Source organism: Poecilia formosa, unplaced genomic scaffold (assembly GCF_000485575.1).
Source record: "Poecilia formosa unplaced genomic scaffold, Poecilia_formosa-5.1.2 Scaffold75, whole genome shotgun sequence".
Classification (NCBI taxonomy): Eukaryota; Metazoa; Chordata; class Actinopteri; order Cyprinodontiformes; family Poeciliidae; genus Poecilia; species Poecilia formosa.
In genome coordinates, this window is record NW_006800014.1 from 183796 (window position 1) to 199514 (window position 15719).

The following is a 15719-nucleotide window of genomic DNA, read 5'->3' on the forward strand; positions in this document are numbered from 1 at the left end:
ACACACACACGCACGCAAAGCCCTGCAGTTTGGCCCTTTGCACTTTTTACAGCCCTGCTCAGTGTATGCTTCTTTATGTATGTGGAATGTTTTTTTTTAATATATTGTTTCAGCTACATTTGTGGACTCAGTGTAATAGGAGCTGCTGTTTGAGCTACAGCACTTATTAGTTTCTTATCTCAGCTAATTACCCATTAATAAGCACACACACACACACACACACACACACACACACACACACACACACACACACACACTGAGCCTCTCCTCCCTTCTAACCCCCGCTGTGTGTCCCCCAGGGGCCTTCTCCCTGTCCATACGGGACTGGGATGATGTGAAAGGAGATCACGTCAAGCACTATAAGATTCGTAAGCTGGACAGTGGAGGATATTACATCACCACCAGGGCTCAGTTTGACACGCTGCAGCAGCTGGTTCAGCACTACTCGGGTAAAACAAAGAGCATTTTTTCCATGTTTACAGTTTATTAGGAAAATGTTCAGTTTACAGTAAATGTTCAGCGCAGTATGACACGTTAAGACCTGGAGATTAAAACTTTCTCTAATCGGGTTTTTAGTAATAGAACCAGTAATAGTTCCACTGGTTATTTTCAAGCACTGAATAAATAAACTCAATAACACTTTATTTGACAGAGTGTTTATGACACTGTCATGAACCTGAAGGAGTCTTTATGAATGTCTGACTGTTGTCATGAAGTGTCATTCGGTAAATAATGACACTTGTAATGCAAAGTTGCTCTAAAGGTTGCATTTAAACTCCATTAGAAGTACCGACTTTGTGTTATTTTGTAAATAATGACACTTTAATGCCAAGTTAGCATTTTTAATGGACTTTCAATGCAACCTTTAGAGCAACTTTCCATTAAAAGTTGTTTTTTACTATTTGCAGTACTTCCCCCCTTTTCTCCTGTGATTCCAGCATTTTGTTGATTGAATTTTTTTACTTCTATTTTCTGTTATTGTCACATATTTTTTTGTGCATGCAGCGTTTATCTGTTGCATCTGTTTTTTGTGTTTGGGTGTTCTGGAGTTGGCATCATACATGTGTCTGCAGCTCGTTTGGACCTGTGAGCCATCATAAAGTAACCCAGATTATTACTGTTAATTTTTGACTGTAACTTTACAAACGGCTCCACGTCAGCTTCTTCTTCTTCTTTGACTATATTCGCTGTAGTTTGCAACGCGGCAGACTATATAGGTTCTCCAGTTCCATCGCTGTGAGCTGCTCAGAGATGGAGTATTAGATCCTCACAGCGACGGACCTTCACTGCTTTAGTCTTCATTCATCCTCTAACTTTTCACTCCGCTCCGTTCCTATATGTGCATACAGCTGGAGTCACTGTGGTGACTGTATGTCTTAAGCTGGTTACTGTCTCCCGTCCCACCCACTGGCTCCCCCTCATGGGGAAAAGGGAGATTCTTTGACACGCTCTAGTTGGCACATTGGCTCATCGACCTGCATGGTCAACAACATGGATTCTCTAACCATCCTTCTGCCTCGGATCGACTCTGGGTGACGTCTGGATCCACATCAGACCTCAACTCTTTTCAGGGCCTCTGCTTGTTTGGCATCTTGCTGTTTATTGGCTTTTCTTCTGTGACAATCATATACAGACACCGTTCTTTAAAGCTCTCAGAAGCAACAACATACTTGTTGTTTGGCCTATGTAGAAAAAATGAAAGTAAATAAAACCAAATGCTAAGGTGGAAAACTGTCAGGCTTGGCATGTTTCAGACATTTCCTGTGATTTAGGATCAGAACTGTGCCTACAGCAGATCTGATGGAAGAACGGTTTATTTTTGGTGTGCAGCAGATGTTTTTAGTGTAGAACTATGGGTAGTTTTTTTTTATTTGCAGCTCCACTCAGATTCTGATCAAAATGACTTAAAACAATCAGCTTGTTTTTATTTTATTTCTTTTCTTTCATTACTTTTAAAATCCCATGATGCTTTTGAACTTTTTCCTACCTAAACATTGTGTTGAGTGATTTTTGTTTTTTCAGAGCAGTTGTCAGAGTTCAGAGCTAATCTCAGATTGATCTCTCCCTGGGCTCTGTTTTCACACTCGCTGCGTAGCAACCTGCCTCACATTGATGGGTTTTATGAGCGGAGTGAACGCAGCGGCGTATCGATGTATCGATCACTGCGTGGAGCTGAGGTGGCCCAGATGGGCTCTGATGGTCCGGTCCGCAGCATTAATCCTCCCACAGGAGACATCCAGCCCTTTATCTTGTCTTTACTGCTGTGTGCAAACACCTGAGGGCCTTATTATGAGTGGGGGGCCGGTGGGGTGTCCTCCTCTACATATCAGTATGAAGGGACTGGCGGAAACTCTGCTCCAATCCACTGTTTTAATCAATGCTCAGCAAACAGCAGAGCTTTGTGGTGTTTTGGTTCCATGATCAGGGCGGCGTCTGGGTGTCGTCAGCTGATGTGAGGTCAGTGGGATGGAAACAGCTGCTAATGCTTCATGTTTGACCCAGACCAGGACGCAGTGTTCCACTGGCACCAAGAGCAGGACATACCATAAAATGTATATGAGGCTGAGAGCCGATATGAGAGAGGAAAACGCTACATGAGCAGAATGTTTAAAGTTGAAACATTGAAAAATGTCAGATTAAATGCATTCTCAGGGATTAAATTAAATGATTAAACAACCTGAGTTAATTTTAAAAAATCATGTTTGATACATTCAGCTTTTTTATAACAACTAAAGGTATCATAGTTAATAGGCCTGTCGCAATAAACAATAAATCAACTAATCACCTGATAAATTAAGAAAAATTAATACAATTAAATTGCAAGCTCAATAATTTCTATTTGCATAATTTAACGTTTTTCTCTTTCTACTAAAATCTGGATGATGAAGTAAACACCGGAACACATTAACAGTTCCAGTGTTAAATGTTAGATGCTCATTGCAATTTAATGTTCATTGATCTTTGAGAATGTGTCTTGCATTATTTTGCCATAAAAATTAAGTAGCTTGAAAATGCACTGAAAACAACAATATTATCATTTATTGCAATAATTTCTGGAATAATTTATCATCCAGCAAAATTTGTTATCCTGACAGGCCTAATAGTTACTTGATTATGATATAAAATGACACTGTGTGCCTGGAAAATACATAATAATACTGATAATAATTTGGGGTCTCTTAGTTCATGTCGTGAAGGGAAGCCAAGAAAGACACACACTTCATGAAGTTGGATTCCTGATGAATCTAACTCTAAAAGCCTCATGAAAACACCCTAGTCAAAGTCTGGAGTTAAACCCAATAAGAACTGTTCTGTAAAGCAGCTTAGTAAACCAGTCCAGTGTAAAGCTCTGGTTGTCGGGTAACGCTTGGTGGCTGGTGTTGGGTTTATTGGGCTGTTAAGTTTTCACATGGAACCAGGTTGGTTTGGAAAGACTTCCTTCCTGAAATCTCTTTTTTGTGTTTCCTCAGATCATCTCTGTCTAATATTGATATTAGTTTGGTGATCTGAACTGATCCACAGCTTCTCCTCCTTCTGCTCATGTTGAATTGTGAAATAAATTCTTCTTCTTGGTTCATCTTTGTCCTGTTTGTTTCTCTGACCTGGATATTTTTTCCCATGTTCCTTCAATACAAACCCTTTTCTTTCCCTCCTGCTGTGTTTTTTTCCTCCCTCTGCCTCCATGTCTTCTGTATCCTCTGTCCTCTCCGCCCAGCCGGACTCTTTGCTAACTCTCTGCACATGTCTCCCTCTGCTCCTCTTTGCTGCTGCGTGGCCTTGCAGACCGCGCTGCAGGCCTCTGCTGTCGCTTGGTGGTTCCCTGCCACAAGGGGATGCCCCGCCTCGCCGACCTGTCAGTGAAAACCAAAGATGTGTGGGAGATCCCACGGGAGTCGCTGCAGCTCATCAAGCGCCTGGGGAACGGGCAGTTTGGGGAGGTTTGGATGGGTACGGACCCAGCCGTCTCTGGAGGTCACATTGGGGGGGAATGGGGATGGGAACAGAGACTCCAGACACACCTTGAAATCCAAACAGGAGAATAATGAATAATGTGGAAGCTGAGAGAATCATAAGCAAAGATTCTAAATCACAAAAACAGATTGTGTCAGGAGGCTCTGCTTCCCCAACCAACATGGCCTCCCTCCGTGTGCGCCTCTGTGCATGCTCCTCTCCCCGTAGTTAACCCTTGTGCCTTGACTCCCTCCCCTCCCCTCCCCCCCCCCAACCATGTAGAGGGTGCGGATGGTTTGTGCTTTAATTTAACGGGCGTGTGCATGAACTACATCCCCGACACTGTGGGCTTGAGCCACGATGCCTGGGAGATCAGCAGAGACGCCCTGAACCTGGAGGAGCAGCTGGGGACGGGATGCTTTGCTGAAGTGTTCTACGGTAAGAAAATCAGAAAAAAATCCAAATAAAACCTGAGCTTCCCTTTTTCACATGTTCCTCAGGAGACAGCGGCTCTCAGGTGTTCTGGAATATTCCTTACAGAGTTTCAGCTCCTTGATTCAACCAGCAAATCTGTTCCTCAACGTCTACACATCCAGATATGAGCACCACTGCTTTCTTTCTCCTTTTGGGAGGAGCCAATTATATCTATTATATGTGATTCGTCAATACAAAACAAGACACCCCTCTCTCACACACACATGCACACACCCCCTCTAGAATCACCTTTTACTTCAATCCCAGCTGCAAGTCTTTAGTCTCCTAAAGACTAAGACTTTTTTTTCAACATTTTTCTTTACCAAACTATTGTAACTAAGTAACACACATTGAAGTTGGTCGTTGTGTCAATCAAAATGCAAAAAATGTTCAAGGGTGTGAATAGTTTTTCAGGGACTGCAGATGTTTGAATGTCGACATTCCCAGCAGGACAGGCGGTGAGCTGTTGATCAGCAGGAGGCCTCCACCCAGCTGCTCCGCTGACAGCAGCTATCTGTGATTACTGAATAAATCCCTCCAACTCATTCCAAACTCAGTTAGTTAGTTCATGCCATACTAACATCCCCTCTCCAGTGTGTATCTTTGACTCAGAGTGAGATCAGAGGAGGGAGCCTGAGAGTTCCAGACAGCAGGGTTCCTGCAGTCTGGAACAAATATGTTTTTCTGTTTCACTCTTAGACCAAATTAAATGAAAAGTAAATTTAATTATGGATTTTAAGCAAAAAGAGAATTTTTCAAATTCATGATGATGTTTTTATTAGTTGACTGAAATGTTCAGGTTCACACAGCGGCATGTTTCTAATGCATGACTGTGGATTGGGTCATCAACATGAAACGGTTCAAAACCCATCTGAGAATCAGGCTGCAGTCACTCAGCAGGAAAATGTCACCCAAACCTGTGACTGTTTTTTTTTTTTTGTTAGTTCTTTTGCCCCTATAAAAGCCTGATCCGACTTTTTCATGGTAATCTGAACGGCACAATTCTCATATTTTAGCCTCCTAAAAAAATCTGATCTGTCCCACTTTCATACGTGGAACTAATTCCGTTAGTCAGAATGATCAAGTCACAGCCTGTCATTGATTGAGACATGCATCATAATTTTACACCAGAAGAAGACAGACGCAGGAAATCTGGACGTAAACGAAGAATAAAAATTCTAATTATGGAAGCTCTGAACTGATATCATCACATCACAATCCCAACACTCCTTCTAGATAAACATCTAAACATATCTTTACAGAAGTTACTGTTAGTTGTGATTTATTTTTGTTAGCTTCTTGTGATGATACAGTCGGCTCCCTCCTGCTGTGACGACGACATTCCTCCTCTGAGCATGCAGGTCGTAAACCGTTCACACAGAACCTCATTACGGTCACATCATTCAGAAACATGAACAACCAAGCGGAAAAAAAAAGAAGGAATAAAACATTGAACTTCATCATAAAATAATATTTGAGCATTAAGACCTGCTGAGTGAGAATATCTGTAAACATTTGGATCTGGAAAAGTTTTGGAATGATGATTTGGAAACTACGTAGGAACCCCATCTCAAAGTAAAGGTTCAGTTCGCTGTGTTTATGTCATCAGAAAGCAACTTAAATCACATCATCTCCGATCTCACTCTGTATTGCATGACATTTCAAAGAAAGCCCTCCCGACTCCCCCCATGTGCATGCCTGCCTCCCGTCGACTCCCTGTGTACCTGACCCAGTGTGAATGGCAGCAGATGCTCCTGCTGTGCTGACACCGGCGTGTGTGTGTGTGTGTGTGTGTGTGTGTGTGTGTGTGTGTGTATATGCGTGTGCATGTGAGCAGGAACGTGGAACGGCACCACCAAAGTGGCGGTGAAGACGCTGAAGCCCGGCACCATGTCCCCCGAGTCGTTCCTGGAGGAGGCTCAGATCATGAAGAAACTCCGCCACGACAAGCTGGTGCAGCTGTACGCCGTGGTGTCTGAGGAGCCCATCTACATTGTTACAGAGTACATGAGCAAAGGTACCGCCACATGGGAAAGCCTGGTCGTCATGGAGATACGCTGGGGAGGATCATGTGGTTTTCAAGAGTAGATATCAGTTAAATTTCAGGTTTTCTATAAGATCTGCTTTTCACAGATGAAATAATGAATGTTCCACTTTTTAATTGATCCGGATGTTCATACTTTTTGTTCCATCTGTAGATTAATCAATCTCTTCATGTATATCGATGAATATAACTGAAGAGCGAGAGGCACCAATCATAAACATCAGTTCTGTTAACGCTAAACCGCTACACTAACACAGGGCTAACTGATTCTAAAGCGCTAACTTCAATTTAAATTATACCTGTCCTTGAAAGACCACGGTCCTTGAGCATCAAGTATTGATGTTCAATAATGTAGTTATTGTATTTATGTTTAGAATTTGTTCTCTGCTGTTCGTGTTTTATTTTGTTCGGGTATGTTTTTTTTTTTTTTTTATAAAATCATTGGAGAAAAAGAGTCAGAACATGAGGAGAGGAAACAGAACTGCTGCTGTCTTCACCCTCTTCAAAATAAGAGCATGTATATAAATGTTTAACTACTTGAAGATTCAATAACCAAAACTTCGACAAAGCTGTCAAACTTTTTTCAATCCAAGGTTTGTTAAGCAGCTAAGCAAATTGGTGCATTGGAATTTATTTAGAAAATTGATTTCGAGGTGCTGAAAATTTCCAAGGTCAGCAAAAGTCCTGAACAAAACATTAGCTCTGCTTTTATTTAAGTATGTTCACCACTGATCGGCACAGTGTAGAGTACTGCTGCGCTGCATAACTATGGAGCCGCCTCAGTTAAGTAGCTTTCTCATGTGCAGTTCACCAGAAAATAGAACTATTATAAAAGGAAATGGACAGATGTCACATTAATTTTTTATCATTAATGCTTGAGGGCGTGTTCTGGAGCAAACAGAAGGAACTTCTGTCTTTGTTAAAATCTTCCAAAAACTCAGTAAGTTGCTTAATGACTTTAAACTTGACTGAATAAAGCAAGAATTGGGACATTGCATTCTTTTAGACCCTTTATAAAATCCAAACATAAGTTTGGATCTAAAAGGATTTTCAGATCCCTTTTCCTACACGATATCAAACTGCTTTGCAGTTTCTTGTTGAGCAGGTGAAAAAGCAACTTTCCATGTCACATTTTCTGCCCTCATTGCTGAAGATGTGGACCCCACTGGTCTGACCTTCACCCAGACCTGCAGCCTGACACTCCAGCCCAGTAAAAAGTCCAGGACAGTGAACCACTGGAGTCTCTGTGAAGTCTGTTTCATTTAGTCTGAGCTGCTTCTGTTCCTCTGCGGAGCAGCAGCCGCTCTGGTCTGGTGAAACGGACTGCAGATCGTTACGACCATCAAAGCCAAGGATCCGAGCAGTAATTCAGAGAGAGAACGCAGAGCGAGCTGAGGACGTGCACGAAGGGAAGCTTTGATGTGCATCATCAGCGCATCTGATCAGCATCCATCTCTGCACCCTGAAATGCTCCAGTGTCTTTTTAAAACAAGCTGAAGCTCTGTGAACTTTGAGTCTTTGTGAAGCCACCGGTCCTGTTTGTCCCTCGGAGCCGTCGTTGCTTTTGATGACCTGAAGCAGACAGTCCCAACCCACAGACTCAGTCTGTCAGATTTGTTAGATGCAGTGTGTGGAGGCTGAACAGCAGGTTTGGGTTAAGGTTGCAGGAAAAGGGAAACCTTTTTCAGCTGCATGTGTTTGTGTGCTGCAGGCAGCCTGCTGGACTTCTTAAAGGACGGAGAGGGACGAGCGCTGAAGCTGCCCAACCTGGTGGACATGGCAGCACAGGTGTGTATCGGCCTCAACGCTCATATTTCTACATGTACTTTTAAGCATAAAATCAGTGGTGGTTTCTGATATGAACCACATGGGCAACCACTCAGGGCGGCATTTTATGATTTTGTGGGGGAGGGGGTGGGGGGCAACATGAGTGCTCTGCCCACCCCCTGGTTCTTACAACACCATCACACCAACCAACCTCTGTGACAGGGTTAGAAATGCTCTTCATTCTGTCTGAGCCTGAGAAAAAAATGGCACAGAACAGTTTGAGTGTCTACTTTGAGTTGATCTTACAGAAAACTTTTGCACATCTGTTTTTTGTTTACGTTTTTGAGTAAAATTTTTCAGAGTCTTTTGCTTGGACAGTTTTGAAGCAGATTTTACTCCTCATCATCACCATGTCATAAAATGTCCCATGTGAAACACACAGTTACTGTTTCTTTCATTTTTCCTTTTGTCCTGAATCGCTCAGTGTGGCAGCTTTTAAAGCTCCAACTGCAGAATCAAACTCATGCAGATAACCCTGTTGCTTTAGCACCTCTTTCCACCACACTTTTTTTCCCTTTCACTCAACTTGCCAATGCATTTTCCCCCTCTGTTCTTCAGGTGGCAGCAGGCATGGCCTACATCGAGAGGATGAACTACATCCACAGAGACCTGCGCTCGGCTAACATCCTGGTGGGAGACAACCTGGTGTGTAAGATCGCCGACTTCGGTCTGGCCCGGCTAATCGAGGACAACGAGTACACGGCCCGGCAAGGTTGGGCTCCCTCCCTCCCCGCACCGCTCACACTTTCACACACACCACAGCAGCCTGACTGTGTGCAGGAAATCTACTTGGAGAGATAAACACACAGCACACCCACTGCAGGTCTCAGTAGTTCCTCACAGCTCCACAGAACCAGAACCTCCTCCTTACCTCAGTTCAGAAGGCCGTTCCCCTGCTGATTGGGGAGTGAACATATTTTACAAGCCTTTTAGTAGGATGAGCTTTTTTAGCTTTAGTCATCAGGTCTTTCTCCTGACCGCTGTTAGAATAAGGGAGAAAAACAAGCAGTGGTAAAAACAGAGAGGTTTACAGCTGCCAGCATAAAGTACATCCAGTCCTGCCTCTGGAAACGCAACCTAAAACAGATTAAGTCATTTTACTGAACACATGTTCTTCATCCTGAAGACTCCCACCTACAACACAACTGGCATTCAGCCCACATGTTGGACATGTCCACAGATAGAAGCAACTGAAATTTAAAGGGGCAGTATTCTGCAAAAGCTACTTTTTTTTGCTTTACATCATGTCATCATGTTTTTCCCTCATCAAAATCATACCAGGAGTGTTGCTTGATCCTTTAATGCATGTTTCAGGAATCCTTCAATCTCCATGGCAACAATTCAGCTCTGCAAACACCTAGTTTAACCCAGCGCTGCCTTTGAGAACGAGCCTCCTTCTCAGAGCTGCAGTTTCCAAGCCTCTGGGCTTCTGCTTCACAGAGCAGCTCTTCTTCCTCTCAGCTCCTTCAGACTAGCCAGTAGCGATTAGCAAACACCTGGTGGAACTGTTGAGCTACTTTTCAGTGCAGTGCTCGTAAAAAGATTGTTAAAGGGTTAGTAGAGGAGCCATGTTGTGATAACTTCTTGAAGGCAGAGTAGCAGGAACAGCAGGAGTTTTTAAAGGGACAGAAACCCAATTTCAAGGCAAAGGCAAATTTCTTTTTAGTCGTATTTGATATATAGAAGTTTAACATAGTTACTTTATTCTGTTATAAAATGTTACTATGTACCTTGAAAATACAGAATTCTGCCTCTTTAAGAAATCTTTTTTTTCAGTCTGACCTCAAGTGTGCAAAAACACACAGCAGACGTCACGCCTTCATTGTTGATCAGAAATAGATCAGTGATTGATGAACATGATGCAGCAGCTTGTAGAATCAGGCTGAGCTTCAGTCTGTCAGTGAGCTCTCTCCTTCTGTCTGCTCTTTATATGCCTTTCATCCTCTTTAAAGTTCTTTCCACCTCTGCTGCTCTGCCTTGTAATTATGCATTCCACTGAACTTTTACTCATGTCCTCTTGTTACCTTCACAGGCTTCAGTATGATGGATAAAAACAAAGTAGAGCATTAGCTTAGATTTTTTTGTTTTGTTTTGTTTTTAAAATGTTTTTACAGATAAAAATCTGAAAAGTGTGGCTTACTTTTGTGTTCAGTCAGTAGAACCAACGTCTACTAGCAGAACAGCTGCAGGTCTTTGGGAAGCTTTTCATGTTTTACCACCTGATTTTACGTCTAGTGCCAGGTCCACATGCTCACAGCTTAATTTGTCTCTCTAAGTTTCACTGAGATATGAGTCTTTTTTTTTCTGCATTGCCCTGACAACCTGTCTGAATCCTGTGAAATAGATTGCTGTAAAAGACTCTCGAGTTGCTTAGAGCCTCTAACAGCTCTAACTGCAGCTTCCCCACAGCAAGATGCTGCCACCATTATGCTGCGCTGTGGAGACGATGCATTCAGGGAACTCGGTCTCCTGCAGACAGGACTTCTCCTGGTTTTGCTTCAGTAATGACTTTCTTACTTCCCTATAGGTCAGATTTGTGGAGTTCTCCAGCAATAATTGTGTCAAAGTTAGTCTCAGCTGCTCGTATCAGAGCATGTTGGTTGAAGGGATGGAAGATGATTCTGTGTAAAAACGATAGATTTACTTTTAATGTTGAATTTTATCTGACCTGCTGGATTTTTGTTTTGTTTTCAGGAGCAAAGTTTCCCATCAAGTGGACGGCCCCGGAGGCGGCACTGTACGGCCGCTTCACCATCAAGTCAGACGTTTGGTCGTTCGGCATCCTGCTGACGGAGCTGGTGACAAAGGGCCGCGTGCCGTACCCAGGTGAGAGCCCTCAGCCCGCCGCGCCGCCTTCACTGTTCCATGGTGATGAAGGACAAGCCTGTCCTGTTCAGAACACAGAGCTGTTACTAAAGCACACACTGATCCATCTGGCCCTTCCTGCTCTTTATGGGAGTAAAAGCTTCCTTTCAGCCTGGCTAACCTTTGTCTCACTGCCAGAAGAAGACGGGGAAATAACAGCTAATTGCCGCCACTGGCCTCTGGGACGGTCTCATGTCCAACAGAGAGGAGGAGATGGCACAGTCTGTCCTGAGGTTGGCTGAGTGTCAATCAAGCTGGGAGGTGGAAGGATGGATGACTGGGTGGGTGGGCGTTCTGGGAGGTCTGTGGGGGGGTCATGTTTGTCTGGATAATGTTGTCTGACTGACTGTTCCACAGGCTGAGGTGATGAAGGTTAGCACACACAGCTACTGGCTCATTAAGAGGCTCTGATGATCCGTGATGAAACATCCAGCCATCATTCAGTAGAACCCGACTCCCTCCAGATCTGGTTCTACTGGGAGCACACAGAGTTCTTCATGTTCCTGCAACTCAATTGTTATCGTTTCCAGTCGGAAAAACCAGAACAATCTAAATCTAAACACAGATGGTTCCCTATGGGGGACCCAGAGGGGGCCATGGCTCCCCCTCACACAGGACATAAATGTAAAGTCCAATCAATAAAACATATTGATTATTGTTGGTTGGTTTGGGGTTCCTCCCTAATTCTTTTCTGTCCTGGTTCGGCCACGCCTGTGATAAAATGGAGAGAACAGCGTTGCTATCGACTGGTATGCTAACGGTAGTTAGCACCACAACAATTGGCACATCAGCTCAGACATGGCGCCATTTATAGATCTTCCCAGGCAAATCAAAGCCATGCCACTCAGATTGATTAATGATGACTGTCCCTTTAAATGAGAACATTCTTAATAATTAGCTACAGGTGTGTTGTGTTGCTCCTTGATGTGCCCTGCTCTGGACCTTCAGTGAAAATAGAATTTATTATTGATTTTCCATTGGCTGTTCTAATTCCACTGACTGAACAAATTCAAGTTGTTTTTACATGTTTGACCAAACTGGTGAAGCTGTTGGTGTATGTCAGTGTGCTGTGCTGGTGCAGTTATCAAATAAATGTAATTTAGTACATTTATGTCTGTTTAAAAACAGAAACATTTTCAGTCAGTTCAGCTGTTTTTCTGTATCAGATCGGTATTGGCCAATACTAAACCTCAGATATCTGTATCGGTATCGGAAGTGAAAAAGTGGATCAGTTCATCTCTAGTTTGCAGAGGAACGTTGAGTTCTGCAACACCACAGATTCATATTCCCTCATGTCTTTCTATCGTATTTCTCCTCTAAAATCTGATCTGCAGGATTCAGTGAGTGTCTGTGTGTTTTACTGCTGACTGGGTGTTTGCTCACTCAGTCGGGTCACCCAGGAGACCTGATAACGGCCCATTTTAACGGCCTTAACGTGTCTGTTGTGGATCAGCTCAGGAGCCTGTGTCTGGCCTCACTCTGCTCTCTTTTGGTTCCCCAGGCATGAACAACCGTGAAGTTCTGGAGCAGGTGGAGCGGGGCTACCGGATGCCGTGCCCCCAGGACTGCCCCAGCTCGCTGCACGAGCTCATGCTGCAGTGCTGGAAGAAGGACGCCGAGGAGAGGCCCACCTTCGAGTACCTGCAGGCCTTCTTGGAGGACTACTTCACAGCCACCGAGCCTCAGTACCAGCCTGGGGATAACCTCTAAACACCCGCCGCCCTCCATCCCAAAAAAAAACCTACCCGCTGTCCCCATGTCCTCCCCCTCCGACCCTGCAGCCCTTCAGGGCTCAGGTGGAACTGCTGCTGGGGGCGGGGCTGACCCCAGAAGTGCTGTATTTAAATAAGAAAACCCAACAGACTGTGGAGCAGCCAGGCTTCTAGTTCCAGGGATCTGTTCAGCTTCCTCAGCTCAACTCGAGCCTCTCAGATTTTCCTTCCTGCAAAAAAAGAATAAAAACCCGACTCTGACTCCCTGGGTGTCCTAACCCAGCAGATGAAGGCTCACAAACTGAACCCGGATGGGGGGGTGAGGCGGTTGGGTAGAGGGGAGCGCTCATGCAAAGAAATAACCTGTATTCTCTGTAAATAAGAAAAGCTTGTTTTAGTTTATCTGCCTCTGTTCCAGATTTTATTTTCTCCTGCACAAAAATAATAATGAAAAGACAAACAGCAGGGAGAGGAGCGCCGAGCAGCGCATGGATCAGGCAGAAGCTCCAGTGTTATTTTTTAAGATTAAATCTGATGCCTCATTCTTTTTTTTTTCTTTTTTTTCCTGGAAAAAAAATCCTCCCGTAAATCATGACTTCATTACAGAAGAGGATTCAGGGCCACTGAAAAGAAAAATAATTCTGACTATTTTTAGATTAAAGTGGAAATTCTGAGGGAAAAAAGTCAGAATTTTGAGGGTAAAATCTTTTTTTTTTTTTTTTTTGAGTGGCCCAAATCTTTGTGCTTCATCTATTTGTATTTAAAAAATTTTCTGTTGTTTTATACGAGCTTCTATAAGAAGCTCTGTGCGCTCCTTAACGAGGATTATGTTTCTACCAATCATGCTCCTTTTTCGCAGCTCGGCCACACTGCTTCTTCTCTTTCTGCTCTTTGGACCATGTGTGAGCAAAGAGGAGTCTGCACATGTTCTTGCTCATTTAAGTGTTTTTTTTTCTTCTTCTTCTTCTTTTGGTGCAGCTTGGAGAGAGTTCCCATCTTCTCCAGCTGCTGAACCCAGACCAGTTCAACTGCTGAGTTGCTTCTTTCTGCTCTCCTCGTATAATTCAGCTCCGTTCAAGTCTTTGTTCCAGGTGGTTCTTTAAAGATGTGGTTGTAATGTTGAGTCAGGAAAACTCGGGGACCAATTCAGGTAACGTGTGAAGAAGTCTGAATGTGGAGCCAGTAGAAATGAGGATTCAGCCCAGAGTCGCTGAATAGTCCTCTCTTTTTGTCTTCAGTTGTACAGCTGAATGATTTGTAAGTGTGGCTAACCTCACTCCTTTGTATCTGACATTTCCATTTTTTAACATTTCTTGTTTTATTAATTAAGTGATTTATTTTTCTTTTCTTTTTTTTGGCGTTTGGAATTCAGAAAAGACAAATAAACATTTTACACTCTTTCTGAGACTCATTTCTGACTGGAATTGCAATTGAAACATCTGTACACATACTGAATAAAAACAAAACAATTTCAGATGAAATTTGACTAAACTTTCTCGAATTTATTTTAGTAAGAATATCTAAAATAATTTGGCTTTGCTAAATGACCAGACAGAGAATGGCTTCAGAGAATCTTAAACTTTCTTTAGATTAAAAACTGACATTCTTTTCTAATCAGTCTGCAGTCATTTCCCCTCACACACAGTTTCCCTTCCCTCAAATGACTCCATATTCCTCCCGGTGGACTGTAAAATTTGGGAGAAAACAGCCGTTCAATAATAACTAAATACATTTTTTGAACATGTTATCTTTGTTGATTATTCATTACCCAATTATTGTATACATAATCACAGTGTAATACTTTAACCTTTTCTAATTCTGCAGCTAAAGTTTAACCTATGTATGATGAAACTAAAACTACTATAACTACAAAAAACTAAACAATATTCAATAACTAATAAAAACTAGATAATTAGACAAACAAAAAGTCAATGAAATAAAACTAAACCATAATAAAATCCCCCAAATTATTCTAACCCTGAACCCAAACCTCAAACACCCTGCAATCACAGCAATTAATCATAATCTAAACCAATAATCACAGAATCTTTAATGGAACTTTACTGTATTTTTTAATTAGTAAATTAAAATCCTTCATTTAAAAGATAAGTGTCATCAAGCATTCAGGCCAGCAGGCATTTTAACACTTTAAGGGTCATAAGACTGTTCATGCAATGGTTTGAGAACACCATTCCTGTGGAATAACAGCCTGCTCTCACTTATCTACAAGCACCATGAGGATATTTTCCATGTGTGTGAAAGGTCAGAATGTGCTAAGTGACAACTTTGGCAACATTGTCACCCGGGTACTGTTGCAGAACTCCTTGGGTTTGGCTTTTTACCAATTTTTTTATTGTCAAAATAAATTACAAGTTATTTGAAAATGTTATTGATGATTTAGCATAAATCTTAAAGCATCTTTTAAATAAAATATATAATTATTATTATTATAAATACTTAAACCGCTTCAAACAAGGACGTTGCCATGGTTATTGCTTCACGTGGTGGCAGACTTCCGGGTATTTATACTAATTTATATATGTATTTATGGATGGCGGCAGGGCGGACCAGCAGCTGCACTCTATTTCCCCCAAATTAGGATTTATAAAGGAATGGCGCGCGGCCCCGTGCGTGCGCACAGCTTTATGCATCCAAATTTTTTTGTGCACCGCACATTTCTAAATTTTTCCATACTCCAAGTTTTACTTTGAAAACTGCGCAGACTTTTATGCATGAGCCCTCAGATTATTATGATTCACAACTTTCGCTGATATAGTTTTCAGCCAAGTCAGAAGTGACCAGGATGAGAATCAAGGACCGTGGTCTTGAGCCACAAAAGCGTAAAA

At 42.6% G+C, this 15719-nt stretch overlaps 1 protein-coding gene across 4 annotated transcripts in view; it reads left to right on the forward strand.

The window, feature by feature from the left end:
- The window catches only part of fynb (FYN proto-oncogene, Src family tyrosine kinase b), a 73218-nt gene extending 59720 nt beyond the window's left edge, over window positions 1–13498 (forward strand). For 2 of the 4 annotated variants that reach the window (XM_007556003.2, XM_007556001.2), the window contains 8 exons: window positions 300–449; window positions 3784–3948; window positions 4234–4389; window positions 6263–6442; window positions 8181–8257; window positions 8855–9008; window positions 10991–11122; window positions 12663–13498. In XM_007556003.2, coding sequence (XP_007556065.1) covers window positions 300–449; window positions 3784–3948; window positions 4234–4389; window positions 6263–6442; window positions 8181–8257; window positions 8855–9008; window positions 10991–11122; window positions 12663–12871 — 1223 coding nt within the window. In that variant the 3' untranslated portion in view covers window positions 12872–13498. The remainder of the gene's footprint in view (window positions 1–299; window positions 450–3783; window positions 3949–4233; window positions 4390–6262; window positions 6443–8180; window positions 8258–8854; window positions 9009–10990; window positions 11123–12662) is intronic. The other 2 variants (XM_007556005.2, XM_007556004.2) reach the window with 2 other exon arrangements.
- The last annotated feature ends 2221 nt before the right edge of the window (window positions 13499–15719 follow it).